We start from the raw sequence: 23,093 nt of genomic DNA, 5'->3' as shown, positions 1-23,093 counted from the left end.
GAGCAATCTCTGGGAAAAAACAAATTTAAAAAGAGAAAAACCAAAGTAGTTGTCAATTTGAATGGCTAAAAAAAGTTAGTTACACAAATATGTTATATTTACAAATATATCTGTAAGAAGTACAGCACAGAGAGACATATGAGCAGAACCAAGGAAACAACATAAACAATGACCATAACAATGTAAATGGGATCAGTAGCAACAACAAAAGAAGTGAAACTAAATATTGTGAAATTACAAGGACCAAATTGGCCTGGAGATGAAATAGGATAATGCAATTCCTTTTCTTAGCAGATAAGATGTTTTGTGGGTGTGGAACTCTACAGATAATAGACTAGGTTAGTTTTGGTAAATTTATTTATTTTTAAATCTTTTGTAAATAAAAAAAAAATTATTCTGTGAACTAACACTCCTCCCAACTCTGATGACTTGCACAGCTCTTCCTAACGAGAAGGAATGATGAACAACAACAACCAAATGGAAGATTTTGCACTGAATCCTGGAAGTGATAAGGAATAAATGGAGCTTACTTAGTTAAGGAACGAATATCATTACCTAAGGGAAAGTAGGGACCTGTGCTTTAGGAAGATCACTTTGCCAGTTAAGGGAGATGGAATGCAGTGAGGATAAATTTGTGACAAGAGCACCAACCAAAAGGCAGTGTAATAATTCAGGTATGGAGTGATAAGATCCTTTACAAGCATAGTGGCAATGTCAGAGGAGAAATGGGGGCACGTTTGAGAGATGCTATGAAGATAAAATCAACAGGCTTTAACTCATTAGCAGAGCCAGAAAACCAGCAGAGAATCAAGCAGAGTGAGGAGTCAAGCATGAGAAGGTGGGTGTCAGGGAGAATGGTGCCCTCAACAGTAATAGGGGAGTTAGGAAGGTGGGAAGGCTAGGGGGAAAGATAATAAGTTCATTTTTGGATTAGGTAAGCATATGGAATATTCATTTTGAGATATCTAAAGGCAGTTGGACATGAATGAGACTGGGGAATCACAAGAAGGGTTAGGGCTAGAAAAATAGATTTGAGGATCATCAGCATGGGAGAATGAAATCAACAAGTTAAATAGTATAAAGGGAAAAAAAGAAGAGAGTCTAAGAGTGTGGGGGAAACCCTGATTAGCAGTGTGACACTTTGTGTGTAAATAAACAGAAACTTGAGATAATTTGGCTATGACGATAAAGCCAAGAAAAATAAGGAAGCATTCATCTGTTTAATCGCTAAACAGTTATGGACGCCTGCCCCACTGGCAAGGCCACTTGGGGATTCCAGGAAAGCTGAAGACATGGCAGAACAAGAAGAGAGTATATAACACAAATACTTGAGTAGAAAGTTCTAGGAAAATGAAGAGTCTGTGGAGCTGACTGGAGGACAGAAGGCAGGTTCAGATGGGGCTTAGTTCTTGACTGGAATTAGGTCTGGGTTAAAGTCCACTTCTTAGCTGGGGTCAGGGCTCTGACTTGGATCAGAGTTCTGCCGTTGGCTGGGATGAAGCCTCATTCTAGGATCAGGGTTCAGTCTAGAGTCAAACTCAAAAGTTTGCCTGGGATTTGGAGCTAGATCTGAAATTAGGACACAGTCTAGAATTAGTCTAGAAGTGGAGAAACAGAATCCAAGAAAGCTGAATAACCTTGAGTTTGGCTTCAATCATTCCAACATATAGGTAATCTAAGTGTCCCCAATTCAACTTCTGGGCCAAATCTGGCCTTTTAGACCTAAAGTATGAGTTCTTTTCCAAATGTGATTTTTTTTTTCTAATTGGGTAACATTGTATAGTAGAAAAGATGAGGAAGACTAGACACAGACAAGCAACACAACTTTGAAAGCTACAAACTGAACTTTTTATGTACTTAAAAGAAAAGCAAATTGTACATAATAGAGATCAGAATAATAAAGAAATTTCTGAACTTGGAATTAGGAAAAACCTGGGTTTAAATTCTGCCTCTGATTCTTAATAATCATATCTTCCTGGGCAACTCATTTATTCTCTCTGTGCCTTAGTTTTCTATTTGTAAAATGGGAATCATAGTATATTCCTTTATGCACCTCAAATGAAATCTTAAAACACTACCTTAATTTGACTTTCTTCAACAATGAGGTGAATCTATAGATCTGTGATGGAGAGAGCCATCTGCATCCAGAAAGAGGACTATGGGGATTAAGTATGGATCACAACAAAGTATTTTCACCTTTTTGGTTGTTGTTTGCTTGCTTGTTTCTCTTTCTCATTTCTTTTTCTTTTTTTTTTTTTTTTTTGATTTGATTTTCCCTGTGCAGCATGATAAATGTAGTAATATGTTTAAATGAATTGCACATGTTTAACCCATATTGGATCACTTGCTGTCTAAGGGAGGGAGGAGGGGGAAGAGAGGGAAAAAAATTTGAAACAAAAGGTTTGCAAGGATGAAAATAAGATGCTATTATTAAAAATTTTTAAGAAAATAAAGAGATTAGGTAAGATGACCTCCCAGGTCCTTTTTTCAACTTTAACATTTTATGTGGCCTGGTAATAATAGAAAACAAAATAAAACAAAACAAAAAACCCGACTACCTTAGGAGGCAACTAGATGGTTCAGTGGATAGAGCAACAGTGCCAGACTCTTATCATGTTGAGTCAAGAAAAGGGTTTGAATTCCAATAATCCCATGTCTCACAGTGTGATCTTGGGCAAATCAATTCAAATCTTCAGGTTTCAATTTCTCCATCTGCAAATTGAAGGGATTGGATGAGAAAATATTGACATTTGTATGGCATTTTAGGGTTTGCCAAGCATTTTAAATATGGCTTGGTAAGAGGAAAGAATACTGAATTTAGAGGTGGACTACCTGGGCTGTCTATCCTGTGTTCTAAGCAACTCCCAATCCTGACATCCTGTGTCCTAAGGATCCTCCCACCTCTGATATCCCATGTTCTAAGGGTCCTCCCAGCTCTGATACTCTGTGTTTTAAAGGTTCTCCCAGGTATGACATTCTCTGTTCTAAGGACCTTTCCAATTCTGACATCGTGTGCTCTAAAGTCCCTCTTAAGTCTCACATTCTGTGTTCTAAGGGCCCTTCCAGCTATGATATTCTCTATTCTAAAGGTCCTTCCCAGCACAAACGTTCTGTGTTCTAAGAACCTTCCCAGATCTGACATTCTGCATTTCTGAGAGGTTCTTGTTCTGATTGAGAAAGAAAGGGGACAAAGGTCCTTTTCCTTGTGGGAGAATCAGAAGTTGCAGAAAAGCAGGTGGTTTTGTCCTTTTAGGACCACTTTTGCCTCTGTACTCCCCATGGCATGCCATCAAAGGTGCACAGGTTTGCAGATGACTGATACAAAGTCTCTTCCCAACAAAATCTGCCTTTTCTTGGCAGAGAAGACAGTGAGCTGCTGAGGGGAGGGCCTTTGATTGCCAGGGCTTGTTGGAACAGAGTCCATGGTGGGTGGGAAGCAGGGGAGGGCTGTAGGGAGGCCCTGCTTATAAGGAGGCAGTCTCTGAAAGTGCCAGCCATCTCCAGCCTCCTTGTACAATAGGTAGAGGTCCTAGGGAGCCACAAGGTCTGGGAGAGCTCAGAGCACTTGGTAAGTACAGAGGCTATACAAAACTCAAGTGCTAGAGCAGACATTTGTGGCATAGGAGGAAAATCTATCGAATTTGGAGTTGGAAAATCTGGGTTCAAATGCTGACTGTAATTTACTATTTGGCTCCGGCAAACCTTTTCCTTTTTCTTCAAACTCAGTTTCTCTCATCAGTAAAAATGAGAGGATTGGACAAAATTGTCTTTATGAATTTTTCCAGTTCTGAATCCTGGTAGCTCAAGAATTTAGCATGAGTGTCTAGGAGTTTTTGTGGCATGTCCATGTAGGCAAAAACCCTGAGGATTGAGGTGAGGGTGAATAATTGGGGATATAGAGCATAGGTATTCATTTCTTTTTGTTTCTTTCTTTCTTCCTTCCTTCCTTCCTTCCTTCCTTCCTTCCTTCCTTCCTTCCTTCCTTCCTTCCTTCCTTCCTTCCTTCCTTCCTTCCTTCCTTCCTTCCTTTCTTTCTTTCTTTCTTTCTTTTCTTTCTTTCTTTCTTTCTTTCTTCTTTCTTTCCTTTCTTTCTTTCTTTCTTTCTTTCTTTCTTTCTTTCTTTCTTTCTTTCTTTCTTTCTTCTTCCTTCCTTTCTTTCTTTCTTTCTTTCTTTCTTTCTTTCTTTCTTTCTTTCTTTCTTTCTTTCTTTCTTTCTTTTCTTTCTTTCTTTCTTTCTTTCTTTCTTTCTTTCTTTCTTTCTTTCTTCTTTTTCTTTCTTCTTTCTTTCTTTCTTTCTTTCTTTCTTTCTTTCTTTCTTTTCTTTCTTTCTTCTCTTTCTCTCTCTCTTTCTTTCTTTCTTTCTTGCCTTTTTCTTTCTTTCTTTCTTTCTTTCTTTCTTGCCTTTTTCTTTCTTTCTTTCTTTCTTTCTTGCCTTTTTCTTTCTTTCTTTCTTTCTTTCTTGCCTTTTTTCTTTCTTTCTTTCTTTCTTTCTTTCTTTCTTTCTTTCTTTCTTTCTTTCTTTCTTGCCTTTTTTCTTTCTTTCTTTCTTTCTTTCTTTCTTTCTTTCTTTCTTTCTTTCTTTCTTTCTTTCTTTCTTTCTTTCTTCTGAAGGAATTGGGGTTAAGTGACTTGCCTAAGGTCATACATAGGAAGGCCAGATTTGAATTCAGGTCTTTCTGACTTCAAGGATAGTAATGTATCCACTGCATCATCTAGCTGCCCCCCCACTTTTATTTCTTTAGCAAGACTCTAGCCAAGGAGGCCCTGAAGAATTGGGTCCCTATTTGGAGCTGTTGGAATGGGGGATTCAACTTTACCTGCTCTCTCTTTTTTCTCTTTGTGCAGGATTGTGCAGGACTGTCTGGAGCTGGAGAAGGTGGCTATCAGAATGAATCTCCAGCTACTCACTAGCCTCCTCGTGGCTCTGATCCATGTTGTCTACAGTCAAGGTACCCATCCCCGTGTGGTCATGAAGCTGGGGAATTCCCCCTCCCTACTACCTATTCCTGGGATATCAGATCCTATCTGAACCCATCTTGGCTATTAGCCCAGTATATTCTCACCACACTTGACATCCAGCAAATGGAAGTAGGGAAGGAAATACTCAAAAGGCATCTTGTATTCATATAGGATCCCACCCCTTCCCTCACCTATGGTGCAGTATGGTATAATGGATTACTGTACCTCTCTGTGCCTCAGTTTCTCATCTGTTAAGTGAGTAGGTTAGACTTGGAGGTCTCTCAGGTGTCTTCTGGCTCAAGATTCATAATCCCATGAACAAAAAAGCAACGTAAAAAATAGCTGATATTTATATAGCATTTTGGACGGTGAGAAATCATTAAGACTCAGCCGGAAGACCTCAAGTGAGAAAGGCCCTCATATACTCTCCAGTTGCCTGTGAATTTTTTTTTCCTCCCTGAATCAAATCTAAATCTGCCTCTGCATCTTCCACCAATTGAATTCTGGTCTTTATCTCTTTGCCTCTGCTCTTTTCTGCTTTTTTTTTTTTTTTTTTTTTTTCCCTGCCTAGCTAATCAAAGCTCAGCCATCTCCCCTTGGAAGCCTCTCCCTGTTCTCTTTCACCCCTATTCTATTGCCTCATTGTTGTGGACTCTGTACTACCTTAGGTTATTTGGTGCAATTTGTTCACTGGAGGATACTTCTCAATCCTTGTATCCTAGCACAATGCAGGGCACACAGTCAGTGCTTTAACTTTTGTAACTTTAATATTTAGCACAATACTGGGTACAGAGTAAATGCTTTAATCCTTGTATCCCTAGCATCTAACACAATGCTGGGCAGATAGTTGGTGCTTTAATCTTTGTAAACCTAGCATTTAGTATAATTCTGGACACATAGTCAGTATTTTAATTATTGTATCCATAGCACCTAATACAATGTCAGGCACAGAGTCAGTAATAAATGTTTATTCAAATGAATTAGATTGGACTTGGAGCCAGTAGATCCCAGTTCATATCCTAAATGTGAGGCTTACTATCTCTGTGATCCTGGGTGTATCATTTTAATTCTCAATTTCTTCATATATAAAACAGAGTGGTTGGATTATAACTTTTCAGCTCTAAATCCAACACTATTAATTGATTTCTAATGCTCCTTCCAGGTCTCTCTGGCTAGTCACTTATAACTCAGTGATTCCTGACCCTTAGGGGAATAGATATTCCAGTGGGAATAAGTGCTAAACTACAAATAAGGGTCATTGAGGGACTTTCTTGTGGGAGAGAATTCTGAATTTAGAGTCATAAGAGTAAAATTTTGAATCCTAGCTCCTCTATTTACTAGTTAGGCAAACCGAGGCAAATTCTCCCTCTGGAGAACTTGAAGGGATGGTGTTTAGATTAGGGGATTTCTAAAGTCCTTCCAGCTTTGACATTTCATGGATGCCTCAGATTACTTTCTCCAGACTTCAGTTTCCCCATTCCATAGGTTTGAGGATCTTTTCAGCCCCTCTGATTCTAAGAGTAGCTTATCTAATGAGATCAGGAGGAGCAGTGACCAGCAAAACTCAAAAGGTAGCCACTAACTTAATTCCCTTTGTTGTATTTTTTCAGAGCCATTACCACCAGGAAAGCCAGAACTTCCATTTTATACATGGGATACCAGGACCTTCTTATAGGACAGGAAAGTTCTGGTTTAGGGGTGAGGGTTGAGGAACTCCTGGATCTTTGGCTATTTCTTTCCTCAGTCTTTGAGCGGGGTAGGGACAGAGATTTCTTCTCAGTCCCAGCGTCCCCCATTCTCCCTCCCCCCAAGCCTTATCACCCAGTCATATTGCTGATTATAGTAGGAAGGGCCCAGGGAATAACTTTCAATTTCTTTGATCCTCCTGAAGGAGGACAGGATAGTCTCTGAACTCAAAATACTTCTCACTATCTTAGAGTGGACCTCATTAATTATCTTATAGAACATTTATTGATTCCCTGCTCAGAGATCATAAGATTGGTGGAGTCTCAGTTCTCTAAAAGTTCACAATCTGATAGAGAGGCCAGGCTCTTGGGGAAAACGGAGACACAGTACTTGGGATCATGGGGGAAGCAGTTCTGTATAAAGTGAAAGGCCATAAATTCTACTGAAAATAAGGATCTAATTTCCTTCCATGCAACTTCTTCCAAAAACCTGGCATCTATGAGCCAAAGCCAAAATTCTTGAACTAGATTGTCTCTCTAAATTCTAGTTAATAATAGCTAGCATTCATATGGTACTTTAAGGTCTGCAAAGTACTTTACATCTGTTGTCTCATTTGATGCTATGATTATTCCATTTTATTGTTGAAGAAACTGTGGTAGACAGAGGTAAGTAGCTTGTCCAGGGTTACATGCTACTAAGTATCTGAGGCTGGTTTTGAACTTAGGTGTTTTTTACTCCAGACTCCAAACCCTATCTGTGGCATTCTGATCCTCTGACTTCTAATCTTAGAATGGGGGGAAAGCAGATCTGGAAGGGACTTTAGAACATAGGCTATAGACCAGAATCCCAAACCTGGAAGAGATTCTAGAGGTCCCTAGTTCAACTTTTGTGTTTTACAGATGGGGAAACTGAGACTGGGATATATATGCCTTGACAATGATAGAACTGGGATTAGAACTTAGGTTTTCTGCCTCTAAGTCTGAGTTCTTTCCTGGAGACCAAGTGTCCTGGTTTCATAGAGGAGAAGGAGGGATTTAATTTGGGGCTTCTGAAGGACATCCTTATTCTTCACTCCTATATCACATAATAATCCCAACCTCTGACCTCCCATCTCTGTCCTGAATGACCACTTAGTTGAATTTTAGGTTTTTTTCCAATGAGAGCTGACGGAGCAGCTTCTGGGCAGTCTTTCCCCTCTACCTTCCCATCCCAGTATCCCATTATCAGTGGCAGGAGATGTTGACTCAGGGACAGCTTCCTTATTCCTATCTATACTTCTACTCACATAGGACCAGAAGCTGGTTTGGAAGATGGAGCTAAAGGAATAAAGGGGTCTTGACCCTGACTTTCCTTTGTCTGACTCAAAGACAAAGTATCTACTACTTACCCTTAACCTAATTAGTCATAAGATAGATCATAGATTTCAACCTGGCAAGGTCCTTAGAGGCAATAGAGTTTTAACCCCACTCCCACCCTCATTTTACAAATCAGGAAATTGAGGCAAACAGAATTTTAGTAACTTGTTCAAAGTTGCACAGCTAATAAGTGAACCAGGATTTGAACTTAGCTTTTCCTGACTTTAGATTCAGGTCCATATGCTCTGGACTATCTAGCTGCTCTTATAGTTCAGAGGACAGCAGAATCAGGAGAAGGGAGTAAAAGTAGGGAATTTTGGGGAGACTCGCAACCAAAGACTTAAATCTAGAAAATACAGTGGGGTATAGGAAAGACTAGACCTGGATTTAAATATTTCTTCAGCCACTTATTATTTGTATGTTGCTTTTTGAGGTCCTTTCCCTTCCTGATCTTTAGCTTCCTCATGTTAAAATTTTTTTTATTTTTTTTAATTCACAAACTTCCTCATTTATATATTCCCAGTATTCTAATTCTTTGAAAGAAGAGAGTTTCCTCTTTCTTACACCTAAAGAAGAGGCAAAGTTGACCCCTGGCATTTCTGGGCAGCCTTATTTGTTCTAGTTCTTTGGAGGTATAAGTTCTATCCCTTCCTTCCTCTCTGGGCCCAATTCCCCATTTCCCCCAGGTTCCCAGTGCACTGAATATAGGTATCAGGGCTTGGGTCACTTTCCTATAGTCTCTCTTGGGAGGACAGTCATGGAGAGGCAGCATTAGGGAGTTGAGAGAATGTGATGAAGTAAAAATAGCACTGGACGTAGCATGAGGAGACTTGGCCTGAAATCAGAGCAAGATCACAGTTTTAGAGCTGTATTTGAAGTCTCTCCTTTCTGTTCCTCCATCTGACATTCTGGCAGTGTTATCCTGAGTAAGTCACAGAAATGATAGGGTTCTAGTGGTAGTCAGAGAATTCTGGAAATTCCCTTTTGGTTGGTGCAGGTCCTTTGTGAAAGAATTCACAACCCAAAGTTTTAAGTGGCAAAAATGGAAGTTAATTGTTGGATGAGAAGTCAGCTTTGCTAAAAAAAAACTGACTTCTTCAGTGGCAAAGTTCTATTAGGGAAATGGAGTATACTTTAACATAATTAACATGTTTGGGTCTACCTGTCATCTAGGGGAGGGGATTGGGGGAAGGAGGGGAAAAGTTGGAATAGAAGGTTTTGCAAGGGTCAATGCTGAAAAATTACATATATATATCTTGTAAATAAAAAGCTATAATAATAAAAAAAGGAAATGGAGTGAGAAGAGAATGTCTTCTCAGTAGACAGGAGTACTGGCAGGCAAAATATATGCTCTCATAGACTCTCTGGAATCTGGGGGGAAGGGTCAGGAATCAATGGGGACAGAATTACAGTGTTAATTTTATAGATCAAAAGGGAACACAGTTTCACACCCCTATCAGAATCAGAGAGACAGACTGGAAGGAACCTCCAAGGTGATAACCAACTCCTCATTTGACAGAGAACAGACTAAAACAAAGTCATGTTAAAAACTTGTCCTGGGTCACATAATTGGATTTGAATCCAGATCTTCCCTATTCCAAGTGATCTATCTACCATATCAGTGGTGTTAAATGAAATGAAAACAGAAAACCACAAAAGAGTATTATCTATGTTGTATTGTATTTTTATTTATTTTGTTAGACATTTCCCAATTACATTTTAATCTGGTTTGGTTGCTACTCTAGAATTGTGGGGGCACTTCTGCATTATACTATGCTGATTTAGGATGAGCTTTATTAACACCATTAGTTCAAGGAAGCAGGAGTTACCTTATAGATATCACTGAGCCATAGTAGATTGGGACACATGACCAGAATGTGGTTTTCAGAAAAGAACAGAAAACAGATAAAAGTACAGCTCTGAATATTAAGAAAATAGAGAATTTGGAACTGAAAATAAAATAAAATTGAATTTTAAAAATAATTTTAAATCAGATGGAAATCCAAGAATCAGAATGGGAAAACTTGGTGGAGAGCATTGGGATAAAGCTTAGTAGAGGGATAGACAGAGGCAATATGTGCTCAAAGCATGTGACAGACCAAGGAGGAATTGCACAAATTCATGAAGTGGATCATAACTTTGACATAAAAGGCTAGATATAATAATGGGGGCAGGGGGATTTCAACTATCTGGATATATGCTGGAGTTCTCTCTTTGCCCAAAGCAGTGCAGTTAATTGCTTACTGGCTTGTTTTTAACAAGTTTCATTCTTCAGAAGTTAGAGGAAGTAACAAAGGGAACTGGTATTCTAGAGCTTATTCTGAATAAAAAGGAAGAACTGGTTGCTGAAGAGAAAACAGAAAACCTTGGACTGGGAAGTGAACACTCCTTCTTAGAATTTGTGTTAGAGGAGGAAAGCTAACCCTTTCCCTAGATCTTGGGATATCAGATTGTAGAGGGTTGAAAGATTAAGTAGGATCTGATGGCAGAAGATTAGGCTGGTGGAGGCAGTCCAAGGGAAGTGCGGGCACCCTCAAGACTGAAATTCTGAAGGCACATAAGAACAGGCCAGTGTGAATACACAGAGAACACTGACTAACTTAGATTTTTAAGATGGATAGAGGAGCAGGTAATTAAAAATGACCCAGAAGCAGCATGGCGTGGTTCTATCAGAATAGCAGCAGAGTGCAAAAGCTCCAAATGAACAGGGGCTGGCGATTGTATTAACTACAGTCCCCCAAAAGGAGTTGGGGTGAGGGGAAGAGGATTTAGATACACTAAGGAAAAGGAGAATGAAAGATTATTGTTCAGGTAAAATGGATAAGGAATAATGAGATTCCCTCTGTTTTCTCTGCCAAAGGGAATGATGCTTGCCCTGGAAAGGACAGAACAAAAATGGCTAATAGGGAGTTGAAATTCAAATTAAGGAAGGTAATAGGAAGAGAGCCTGGAGGGCTTCGTTTGATTAGTTCAAACCCCCTGGCCTAGTGGACTGAAAAGATTGGCTGGTGAGGTTCTTGAGTTAACCTTTCCCCTCCCAGAATTTCATTTCCTCATTTGCAAAAGGACCAAATGGTGTCTTGTCCCTTCTGCCTGTAAATCCCATGTTCCCCTGCCTTCTAGGAATTGACAGTCTTGACCTGGAAGTCAGGAGGCGTAAGTTTGCATCTTATTTCCACTAGTAGGTGAACCTGGACAAGTTCCTTTTTCTCTCAGGGACTCAATTTCTCCATTTGTAAAATGAATGCACACAACTACCAATTTCTTCTAATTCTGACTTTCTGGTTCCATGTTTCTAATCAATGGTTCCCTGGTTGTCCATAGGCATCTATGAAGACTGCTGTTTGAAATATAGTAAACCCAGGAAACAAGCCCTTTTACGGAATATCAGGGGATACAAAATTCAAGAGATGAATGGGAGCTGCAATATTCGAGCTGTCATGTGAGTGCCCTTTCAACTGTGTGACCATAGGAAATTCCCTTTCTTCCTTAGGGTTTTTTATCTTACTAGTCTAACATGGGGAATGGAATCAATGATCTCTAAGAGCCCTTTTATCTTGGATTGATCCTAGGACTCCAAACTGCCCACAGGGATGGCACAGGGGGATTTGAAGTAAATACATGGAAGCAGCCATGAGTATCAGGCTGCTGATGTTGTGTCTGCTCCAGTGTGATCCAAGAGGCTGGGGAAGCATAAGAAACTAAGGTTCCTAGATATGCTGCTTGGGCTGGAGTGGAGGAGTAACAAGATGCAACTGAGGCATAGAGAGAGCTGTGGGTGGTTGAAAATGGCCCTCCCCCTTAGTCCAAGGCTGGATTAGGCCACCTCTGCATAGGAGAATATATTTATAGATGTACTTGTTATCCCCTCCTCTGCCCCATTAGATAGGGAGATCTTTGAAGGTGGGGCAGTTTCTGCCTTTCTTTTTGTCCCAAGCACTTAGCACATTTAATGCTTGGTGATTGATTGATTGATCAGAACAAGTAGTCCTGTAATCCTCATTTGATACCCAGACCTTTTCATATATTTATGTTCCTTCTCGGGATAGGAATGGATTGACAAAAAGAAGAAACTTTAGCTTGTTTCAATGCCATAATGAGGTTTCCTTCCACTATTGTTCCCATTTTCATTCTAGATTCATTTTCTTCCCTGGTTCCTCTCTAGATCCCTCTCTAGAAGGCTTATGGGATTATTCCATTCAATCAGAACCCCTCCCCCCAATTATGATCTGGATCCATCCTCCTAAGTGTTTAGTTGCCAGTTACTGGTCCTTTAAGTCTTTTGACTTGCAGCCTCTGGACACTCCACCATGCTCCATCCCATTTTTGTTCTGCTATTTCTTGGACTGCAAACTCCCAAGTCTCGGACTTCCTAGGCCCAGTCCCTAGTTCCTTGAATTCAGATCTTTTAGGCCTCAAATCTCTCAATTTCCAAACTCCTTGGCCTTTGGCTTCCAATTTCCCTGACTGATCCTTGGTCTCCTTGGTTCCTTAACTCTCCAAGTCCTTAACTTTTGTCACTTTTTGCCTTTGACTTCAAGCCCAATTCCCAATTGCTGGTGCTCCAAGTCCCTACACACTTGCCTATTGACCCCCAGAGCTCCAATTTCCAGCACTTGTCCCTCTGGTCTCTCAGCCCCGAGACCCTTCATCCCTTTGCTTCTCAAACTCTAGGCTTCAAGTACACCCCTTGTTCCTCATCCCTAAGCCCTCCCATGTTAACTAGTGACTCTTTTTTTTTTTTTTTTTTTTTTTTTTCAGTTTTGAATTTAGGAGAAAGAACGTCATCTGTGTCAATCCTGACGAGAAATGGGTCCAGGATAAGATTAGGCAGCTGAAAAGGAAAACCTTCCAGGGCTCCAAGAAGGTCCATGGAGGTGGGTGAGAAAAGCACAAGTTCTAATGTGTGTAGCTGATCTTTTTGTTTGTTTGTTTGTTTGTTTGTTCAGATCCATGTTTCAGATTTTTAAAAATTTACATCTTAATTTATTGACACTGATTGTCTTTCTATTCCATTAGACTGTAAGTCCTTGAAGGCAAGCACTCTGCTTTTGCCTTTCTTTGTATCTGTAGTGCTTGGTTCAGTGGTACATTAAGAAATGCTCTCAATGTGTTCTTTTTCCTTCTTCTTCCCATTGGGCTATCCCTTTTAACAAAAGGATATTTATTTCTCAATCACATGCATACACACACACACATATTCATATACATGCTAGGTGCCTATCTTGGGGTCATCGGGCCCTCACTCTGTCTTGGTCTCCCCAGGAAACAGTAACACAGCCAGGCTCTTGGCCCAGGGTGTTCAGCCCCATCAAGTACACCGCATTAGGAGGAACCATACGAGGCTGGAACACATCTCAGGTAGGCAGAAAGCTGGAGAAGGAGCTATGCTGGGGAAGAGAAGATTGTGAACTCTCCAGTCAAATGTTGGAATGCCATCTTTTTGCCTAGCGAGTCCAAATATTTTGACCTTGACCAGATCAGGTTATCTGTAGAGGGCCAGCTGTGCAGCTTTTCCCTGTGCAGCTGTGGATTGATTTGCAGCGGGCTCACCATTCCCTGTGACCAAGGCTGAGAATGGGATGTGTCGACCTGATAAGTACCAAGAAGTGCTGCGGGCACAAGAGTACAATCACTCTGGGAGGCCTGACTAAAATAAACATAAGATGGTCTTGGCAAGGAATGGCTGTATCAGGAACTATCTGTTACAAACTAGACAATTATAAAATTGTGTTGCCATTAATGGATTGGTACTGTTAGTTTCTGCTTAATATTAATACCTAGCTAGAATGTAGCCATGGAGTGGAAACTAATTAACTTAGAGACATCTAGTGCTATTGCTACCTTATTTCCTTAACTTTTTTTCCCCTGAGGCAATTGGGGTTAAGTGACTTGTGCAGGGTCACACAGCCAGGAAGTGTTAAGTGTCTGAAGTTGGATTTGAACTCAGGTCCTCCTGACCTCAGGGCTGATGCTCTATCCACCACACCACCTAGCTGCTCCTGCTGCCTTACAAACTTTGGCTCAGATCAATATATGGATTTCACTAATGAAGTACTCACCTGTTTGTATTTTCTCCTCAGTGAGACCCTTGAGCCGGTCTCAGTTATTTCCCTTCCTGAATCTCTGCTTTCCACCCAGGGGTCAGGAGGGGTAAAGGAAGAGAGGAAGGACCCTCCTCTGCAAATAAGGATAAGACGGAGGTTGGCAGCAGGATAATGGAAAATTGCTCTTACTAGAGTGCTGCTCACCTTTTTTTTTTTCTCTTTTGTTTTACAGGATCCATGAAGTTCACCCCCACTCAGAAACCTTCCCTAGGGCTTCATGGATAAGCCTGACATTTAAAGACCTCTCTCCACAATTTTGCTCCTATTTACCTTTCTCATTTTCTACCACTCCACTTCACAGTTTTTTGTTTGTTTGTTTGTTTGTTTTTTACAGTGAAACTATCCCACTTATTGCTTCAGGAACATTAGGCTTGAAATAGGAAGACCTGGATTTGAATTCTGACTTAGCTATTTACTAGTTGTAAGGTAAACATGTTGGCTGAAAAATTGATTTCCCACAAGGCTATGCAAGCATCAATATTGAAAAATGATCTGTGAATATATTTTGAAAATAAAAAACTCTAAAAAAAAGAAAAATTGATTTCATTTTACATTGTACTAAGATAGGTCAAAATGTATATATAATGTCAGAAACTCAGCATAGATGTACAGCTCACACCCCATCCCAAAATAAGGTCAAAATGCGCCCACGATTTGGGCATAAAGGATGATACCACAAGAAGAACAAGGGATAGTTTACCTATCAGATCTATGGAGAAGGGAAGAATCTATGACCAAAGAAGAACTAGAGGACATTATGAAAGGCAAAATGGACAACTTTGATTACATTTAAATTTTAAAAATTTTGCACAAACAAAATCAACAGAAATTCTTCCAATTTTAGCTATATAAAGTCTAGCAAAGACAAAACCAATTTTCACTCTCTAATGACTCATTGGAGAAAGGGTTCACACATCATAAGACTCATGATTCACAGTTTTGAATGCTTTGTTAACACATTAAAACTTTATCATCTGCAACCACATCTCATGACTACATCAAATGAACTGGGGGGAAATGGGGAATCAAATTTCCCTCCCTAGACAAAATGCTGAAGTTAGAAGGGACCTTTGAAAAGATTTAGAACACAACACATTAGATCTGGAAGGGACTTAGAGTTGGGACACTCCAACTTGGAAAGGGCTTCAGAAGTCACCTAATCCCACTAATATCTGAACAGGAACCTCATCCTCAACTACTACTAATCTCCTTGCCTCCACTTAATCACCTGTAGTGCTGGGGAACTCTTTTCTTCTCGAGGCAGCCGATATCATTATTGGGCATTGAATGACAGGCAAAAATTGTGGCAGGTAGGGGAAGGCTGAGGGCAGTGTACACAGGGTGAAATCAGAAGCTTCACCAAGAACTTACAAGGGGACAAACTTAACCCAAAATAATTTTATTGTTGCCATTTCTTTTAATACAAAACAGGGTCCCTAGAGCCCTGCCCCAGCCTTCCTGGCAGGGGAGGGATAGGGTGGGGGGTGGGAGACCGGGATGGAGACACATCTCCAAATCTGGCTTCTTCTGCTAATAACCCGATGCCCCGATCCCTACCCCCAGCTGCCTTGAGGAGCTCCCAGGACTGGCATTCACATGAAGCTCCTTTAGTCTGAATGAAGCTCCCTCAGAAACCGGCCCCTGACCCTCTGATTCCCTGGAGCCGGTCTCAGTGCGATACAGACATTTTTCAAGTCTGAGAATAACCAAGATACAGTAAACACAGGTTGGATAAGGATGAGGGACAAACTGGGGAGAGAAGGGAAGTGGAAAGGGCTTTGGGGAGGAGAGGGGACAGCACACTATGTGCATGTCTGAGGGAGGGCAGTGATGTTTGGGAAATGGGGACTGCCTTTTGGAACTCTCAGATCTCATGGCTGATGTCCAGTGGTGGTAGTGGAGAATGAAGCCCTTGGGAATAAAGGGGGAGAAGCACCAAGGTGTAAAAAAAAAAAAAAAAAAAAAAAAAAAAAAAAAAAAAAAAAAGCAGAACCTGAGCCAGGTCGATTTTAAAGGTCTGCCCCTTTCCCCCTTGCAGGAGACTGGATCCACATTTCCAAAGAAATTTAGCAAAATCTCTCTCTGTTCCCATGCCCTTACACTCCAAGCTAGCTAAGGGGACAGAGGGTCCCCAAAGCTCCAGCCTGGTGCTATCCAGCAAGATGAGCAGGATTGTCCTTCCCCTCTCCACAGGCCTGAGACAGCCTCTGCAGGGAAGAGGGAGGCCAGGTGGTTTGGGCTACATGGGGTGAAGGCAGTGGCCAGCAGAGAAAGGACAGGGGAGAATAAAGGGAGTGGCTTGCCAGGCAGGAGAGTTAGGCAACGCTGTGGGTAGCAGGGAAGGATGGTGCCCAGGGAGGAAAAACAGTATAGAGTAAAGGGGAGGGCCAGAGCCCAAGATTCACAGGGGCATGTGTGTGTATGTGTGTATGTGTGTGTGTGTGTGTGTGTGTGTGTGTGTGTGTGTGTGTGTGTGTGTGTGTGTGTGTGTTTGTGGAGGAGGGGACATGGAGGGAGTAGGCCAGGGGGAGTCAGAGTCAGGGGTAAGGGCAGGCCTGGGGCCTGGGCCTCCAGGCTAGTAGAGTTGGAGCTGCAGTTTCAGCCTCAGAGCTTGGCCTCCCTCCTCAGCCTGCTCTCCCAGGTCATCCCCTGGCGGCCTGGGCACACTCATGACTTCCAGCTCGTAGGCCCCAGGGCCAGGCTTTTTCCGCCCCAAGCGCAGGTAGCTGAGGCCCTCCTTGTGTTGCATGCGGAAGAAGCCTCCCTCATTGCCGTGAGCAATAATGTACAGCACCCGGTTTTCCAGGGCCTCCAGTGCAGGCAGCAACTCCAGGATATGCTCCCTGGGGCCCAGCTTTGAGAGGTTCAAGGCCATGGCCAGTGGGGCTTCTGTGTCTACACTGGCCAGGCTCATCTGTGGGGAGGAGAAAGAAGGCAAGATAGTTAGAGCATAGGCCCTGAGGATCCCACAGACAAGACTCAGGCCAAACCTTGCTCCCAGTCCTAGCTGGGTGAGCCTGAGGAATGTCACTTTCCTAGGGCTATTATGAAAGTGCCTCATACATTTTAAAACACTCCAGAAACGGGAATCATCATTATTATTGACAGCATATGATAGTAGTCACAAATAGCAGTAGTAGTAATATATTAATAATAAAGCACTTTAGAAATGGGGCTCATCATTATTATTAACAACATATGATAATAACTATAAATAGCAGCAGTAGTAGCATATTAATAATAAAGCCCTCTAGAAATGGGACTCATTATTATTATTTACAACATGATAATAACCATAAGTAGTGGCAGTAGTAGCATATTAATAACACACTCTAGAAATGGGACTCATCATTATTATTAACATATGACAATAACCATAAATAGGGAAGTATTAGCATATTATAATAAAGGGCTCTAGAAATGGGACTCATCATTATTAACAACACATGATACTATCTATAAATAGCAGCCATAATAGCATATTAATAATAAAGCACTCTAGAAACAAGAATCATCATTACTGATAGCATAGGATAGTAGTCATAAATAGCAGAAGTAGTAGTAGTTAAGAGATCACTCTAGAAATGGAATTCACCATTATTATTAACAACATGTGATGATAACCATAGAGGCAGTAGTAGTATATTAATAATAAAGCACTCTAGAAATGGGACTCATCATTATTATTATTTACAACATGATAATAACCATAAGTAGTGGCAGTAGTAGCATATTAATAGTAAAGCACTCTAGAAATGGGGCTTATCATTATTAACATATGACAATAACCATAAATAGTGGCAGTAGTAGTATATTTATAATAAAGGGCTCCAGAAATGGGACTCATCATTATTATTAATAACATATGATAATATCCAAAATAGCAGCAGTATTATATTTATAATAAAGGATTGAAAGCTGTTTAAGTTTTAAAGTGGGACTTCTCATTATTAATAATGTAGGAGAATTACTAGTCTTCAGACTCTCTATAAATGTGGGTTATTATTAATATAGTGTGAGGTCCATAAAGGAAGGGGCCAAGCTTTAATTATTATGCATAATTATGCCAAGCTTAATTACGCTCCCCTGAATCCTGGGGACAGGGCTCTTCTGCACACAGATGGTAATAAATAAATGTCTATACAACTTGAATTTCAATTTAGAGAAACAGATTCTGAACCACATAGACACTCAATGAAAGTGAACTAGAAACAATCTTTAGTCTGGCTTAAATTTATTCGAACTAAAATTAACAGTATGTTGCCCCAAATTAAGAGTAGTATCTTAGTGTTTCTGCCTGAGAGGTAACATAGGTGGAACGTAACATATGCTAAGGCCTTCACAATTAATATCTCATTTTATCCTCAACAACTCGGGAAATAGATGCTATTATTATGCTTATTTCATATATGGAAACTGAGGCAGACAGAAGGCCCAGAGTCACATAGTGAATTCTGAAGTTAGATTTGAACTCAGGTCTTCCTGACTCTAGGCCTAGGACTCTCTCTACTGCACTACCTGCGTGGGAAGTTTCCTTACCATTTTCTATACTCAAAAAACCACAGGTCCAGCCCCCACCTCTCTCCCTCTCCCAGCTCCTGGCACAGTGTCTGACACATAGTAGGTGCTTGTTGACTGCACTGAGTAGGCTTCCTCCCATTACCTGGTGTCTCTGGGTCCCATTGGTGTGTCGGCGCTGCCGGCTCCTCTGGGAATAGCCATTTATCTTGCACTCGTAGCAGGTGTCAGGAGAAAGCAGGTTCTCTTCATTTTCCTCCTCAGCAAGGGTTGGCAGATAAGAATTCTTGTCAAAGCCAAGTCCTGAGATGCAGTGCCTGGGACCAGGAAAGGCAGTTGGGGTCAGAGGAGCCCCCAGGTCCCAGAGAACCCAACCCTTATCCAGCCTAGATACTACTATTATAGGCCCCTTTTCTGGCACATACAAATTGCCTCTTCTCCACTTTCCCCCAACGCCACTCCATACACTCTAAAATCCGTTACATCAACCACCTTGCTCTTCTCTGTACACAATTTTGTCTTTGCTCTGGCTGTCTCTCACTCTTGCTCTCCTTCCTTATCTCTACCTCCCTATTTCCCTGATACTTAGCACAAATCTTGTTTAATTCTGGAGTCTTTTCTGGGTTCCCCAGCTGTTGGCGCTTTCCCTTCTGACATTACCTTCATTAATTCTTTATGTATACCTAACTGCCCTTGCATATAGCTTTTTACATGTTGCCTCCTCCATTAGAATATAAGCTCTTTGGGAGCTGGGATTTCCCCCCTTTTATTTGTTCCCTCAAGGCTTCACACAGTGCTTTATACACAGCAAGCCCTTAATTAATAATGTGACTAATTGTCTTAGGTCCCCTCTTGTAAGAATGGAAGGGAAGTGGTCCCAGTAAGCCATATTCATGGCCCCAGAGAGAGGATCTGCATACATGTAGAAGCATGTGAGGGGGTAAGCACACAGGCTTATCCGTGGCTATGTGTGCCCATACACAGGTGTGTTATACCCGCATATACAGAGTGGATGCAGGCCACCTGCAGCACAACTCTAGAATCATAGAACCTCAGGATCTCAGAGGTGGAAGGGACTTCAGGGATAAGCTAGTCCAATCCTTTTTACAACATCACCAAATAGTCACCAGGGGACAGATTTCTCAATCTGGAGTCAGATAGACTTGGATTCGAATCCTGACTCAACATTTATAGCTGTGTGACCATATGCAAATAACTTAACCTCTCTGAGAATCAGTTTCTTCATCTATCAAATGAAGGGCATGGACCAGATGGTTTTGAAGGTCCCTTCCAAGTACAGATCGATGCTGTTACCAATGATAACTGATATTTTAATAGAAAGCATGGTAGACTAGGATATACTATAAGATATTTAATATGTATGGGAATGCCTGCCATCTAGGGGAGAGGGTGGAGGGAAGGAGGGAAAAAATTTGGAACAGAAGGGAGTACAAGGGATAATGTTGTAAAAAAAAAAAATACCTATGAATATGTACTGTCAAAGAAAATAATTATAATTATAATTATAAAAATTAATAAAAAAATTAAAAAAAAAGAAATTACATTGAGAAGGTTAAAAAAAAAGAAAAAAAAAAAGAAAGCATGGTAGAAATAAAAATAACATGAGATCTTAGGTTGTTCCAAAAGGGAGATGATAGTGTCCAGGCCAAAGAGGTGTCATATCCTACTCTGGTCAGACCCCACCTGGACTCCTGTGTGTAGTTCTGAGTAGGAGAGCATCCAGAGCAATAAGAATTGAATGGTGAAAGATCTTTAATTCATGTGATATAACTATTAGTAAAAAGGAACAGGGAATGAGAGAAAGGGAAGATCAGGATTTCTTAACGTAAGATAAATGCACTTTTTTTATTACCATATTTCAATAGATTTAATTTCCTTAATAATTCTATGAATTTAATTTAATTTTATTTTATTTAGAAATGCATTTTTGAGGAGGTGTCTATAGTCTTCACTACCCTAATTGCCCAAAGGGATCCTGGACACAAGAAAATTTCATAGCCTCAGGTTTAGTGGGACATGGTATTTCTCTTTAAGCATATGAAGGGCTGTCATGGAAAAAAAAGAACTGTATTATTTTTCTTTTGCCCTAGAGGCCAGGACTAGGAGCAGTTGGTAGAAATTGTAGTGGGCTACATAGAATTCCCAATCCGTCTATTTTTGTCCGCCTGCATTTCTGATTTCCTTTACAGGCTAATTGTGCACAATTTCAAAGTCCAATTCTTTTTGTAAAGCAAAACAACTGTTTGGACATGTATACATATATTGTATTTAATTTATACTTTAACATATTTAACATGTATTGGTCAACCTGCCAATGGGGAGGGGGGAGAGGAGGGGAAAAATTAGAACAAAAGGTTTGGCAATTGTCACTGTTGTAAAATTCCCATGCATATAAAATAAAAACTATGAAAGAAAGAAAGAAAGAAAGAAAGAAAGAAAGAAAGAAAGAAAGAAAGAAAGAAAGAAAGAAAGAAAGAAAGAGAGAGAGAGAGAGAGAGAGAGAGAGAGAGAGAGAGAGAGAGAAAGAAAGAAAGAAAGAAAGAAAGAAAGAAAGAAAGAAAGAAAGAAAGAAAGAAAGAAAGAAAGAAAGAAAGAAAGAAAGAAAGAAAGAAAGAAAGAAAGAAAGAAAGAAAGAAAGAAAGAAAGAAAGAAAGGAAGAAAGAAAGAAAGAAAGAAAATGTAGTGGGCAAATTGAGACTCAGTGCTATAAAAACTTTCCTAATGAAAAGGGCTACCCCAGAGTGGAAGGGACTATTTCCTGGCAGAGGTTGGGATGTTCGGGATGTTCACGTCCTGGAGGTTTCTAAGCAGAGAAGGATGTTATAATAAAGTTCTCATATGGGATGGGTGGGAATGAATAATGGCTAATATTTTTCCTATGGACCTCTGTAGGTGTGTGGAGATTTGTATGTTGGAGGAGAAAAATCTACTCACCCTTGTCCAGCACGGAAGTATCCACCCGGGCAGCCACACAGGTAGCCCCCATTGGTGTTGGAGCAGCCATAGCTGCAGGGGCTGCCCCCGGCAGAGCACTCATCCACATCCCGGCAGCCCCCAAAAGCTTGGTCAAAGTCATAGCCAGAAGGGCAGACGCACTTGAAGCTGCCCAGGGTGTTGTAGCAGGATGCAGAGCCACAGGCTGTGGGGCTGGAACACTCGTTGTCATCTGGAAAGAGAAAGTAGAGTTTGGGACCGGGACTGGTCCCAGGGCCAAGGACAGGGCCAGGGCTCAGGCTGGGGTCCCCCAACTTGGATGGAGCTCTAGGCAGAGGAGTTAATCCCATAGAAGGGTGGGGTCCAGGAAGATAAGGGCAGAGAAAAGACCATTAGGAGACTGTGGGTAATGTCAGAGAAAATAGCTTTACCAGAACTAGAATTAGCAGTTTGGGTGCCCAGGATAAGTTTTTTGAAAGTTGCCTGAGACAATCATCTTGAAATGTATTGCTCTGATGGAGAGGGATATTGACTACAAAGGGTTACTGAATAGTGGGAAGAGATCAATGGAACACTCAAAGCTAGGGCACTAACTTGGATAACCATATTTCAAAATAATTGATTTCCTTAGCAATCCTATGTATTTTATTTAATTTAAAATTTAATTTAATTTAATTTAGAAATATGCTTTTGAGAAGGGATCTACAGTCTTCACCACACTGACTGCTGAAAGGATCCAGAACACAAGAAAAGATTCAGAGTCTCAGGTGTAGGGGAACATGGTATTTCTCTTTAAACATATGAAGGGTTGTCATGGAGAAGAGGGACTGTATTATTTTCTGGACCACAAGCTGTGGTCAGGTGGAGCATGCAGCAACATGTAGGGAAGATGCTGTGTGGAAATGTCAAGGGAAGAAACATGCTCATGAATAGCTTCTGATTTTTGCTAACTGTTCATTTGTTTCTCTGATGGTAAAGAAGGTAAATATCATCAGCCCCACTATATTTTGCTGCTCTGGGTCAAAGAGTTTCAATGGAGTACTGTAGGGAGCCAGAGATCAGGGAGATAAAAATCTAAGAACAAGAAGTCAAATCTTTATGTCCTTTCTTTCTCCCCTTCTGCCCCTTCCCTCTCCCCCGTCTTTTCTTCTTCAGGATAAATTTTCTAGTTTTTCTGGCCTGATTTCTTCCCTTCTCAACTACCTCCACCCCTAAGCATTCTGGTTGCCTTTCCTTGATCAGAGCTTATGCTAAGTGTCTCTAAGGGTACATTGTCTCTTCTGGCTTCTTTTTTTCTTTTTGTTTTTGAAATAAATTTAAATTTTTTGTTCTGATATGATCTCCATTTCCTAATGTAATTCCTCCACCCTTTTCCATCCTTGGGCTTCTTCTAATAGGCAATATTGTGTAGTAGAAAAAAAAGCTCTACAGGCTGATTTCAGAGAAGACTTACATGAACTGATGCTGAGTAAAATGAGCAGAACCAAGAGAACACTGTACACAGTAACAAGAT

General features: G+C 40.7%; 2 protein-coding genes across 3 annotated transcripts in view; one reads left to right on the top strand and one right to left on the bottom strand.

Moving 5' to 3' along the window:
* Positions 1-3,503: 3,503 nt before the first annotated feature.
* On the top strand, positions 3,504-14,633 carry CCL25 (C-C motif chemokine ligand 25). Its single transcript, XM_074284017.1, has 6 exons — positions 3,504-3,568; positions 4,846-4,949; positions 11,325-11,442; positions 12,762-12,877; positions 13,266-13,361; positions 14,280-14,633. The coding sequence occupies exons 2-6, from the start codon at positions 4,889-4,891 to the stop codon at positions 14,330-14,332; spliced, it is 444 nt and encodes a 147-aa protein (XP_074140118.1). The 5' UTR covers positions 3,504-3,568; positions 4,846-4,888; the 3' UTR covers positions 14,333-14,633.
* An 857-nt stretch (positions 14,634-15,490) lies between these two features.
* FBN3 (fibrillin 3) overlaps positions 15,491-23,093 on the bottom strand; it is a 100,979-nt gene continuing 93,376 nt past the window's right edge. For both annotated transcript variants that reach the window (XM_074301669.1, XM_074301675.1), the window contains 3 exons: positions 21,581-21,812; positions 18,771-18,942; positions 15,491-17,021 (listed from right to left, as the gene is read on the bottom strand). In XM_074301669.1, coding sequence (XP_074157770.1) covers positions 16,683-17,021; positions 18,771-18,942; positions 21,581-21,812 — 743 coding nt within the window. In that variant the 3' untranslated portion in view covers positions 15,491-16,682. The remainder of the gene's footprint in view (positions 17,022-18,770; positions 18,943-21,580; positions 21,813-23,093) is intronic.

Source organism: Sminthopsis crassicaudata, chromosome 1 (genome assembly GCF_048593235.1).
Source record: "Sminthopsis crassicaudata isolate SCR6 chromosome 1, ASM4859323v1, whole genome shotgun sequence".
Lineage (NCBI taxonomy): Eukaryota > Metazoa > Chordata > Mammalia > Dasyuromorphia > Dasyuridae > Sminthopsis > Sminthopsis crassicaudata.
Note: the sequence above shows the minus strand (reverse complement) of the source record. Positions and strands in the feature narration are given on the sequence as shown.

Coding starts and splice junctions, on each gene's coding strand:
- CCL25 (XM_074284017.1), top strand. CDS start 4,889: ATGAATCTCCAGCTACTCACTAGCCTCCTCGTGGCTCTGATCCATGTT. Junction 11,443..12,761: donor TGCAATATTCGAGCTGTCAT/GTGAGTGCCCTT, acceptor TTTTTTTTTCAG/TTTTGAATTTAGGAGAAAGA. Junction 13,362..14,279: donor GAGGCTGGAACACATCTCAG/GTAGGCAGAAAG, acceptor TTTGTTTTACAG/GATCCATGAAGTTCACCCCC.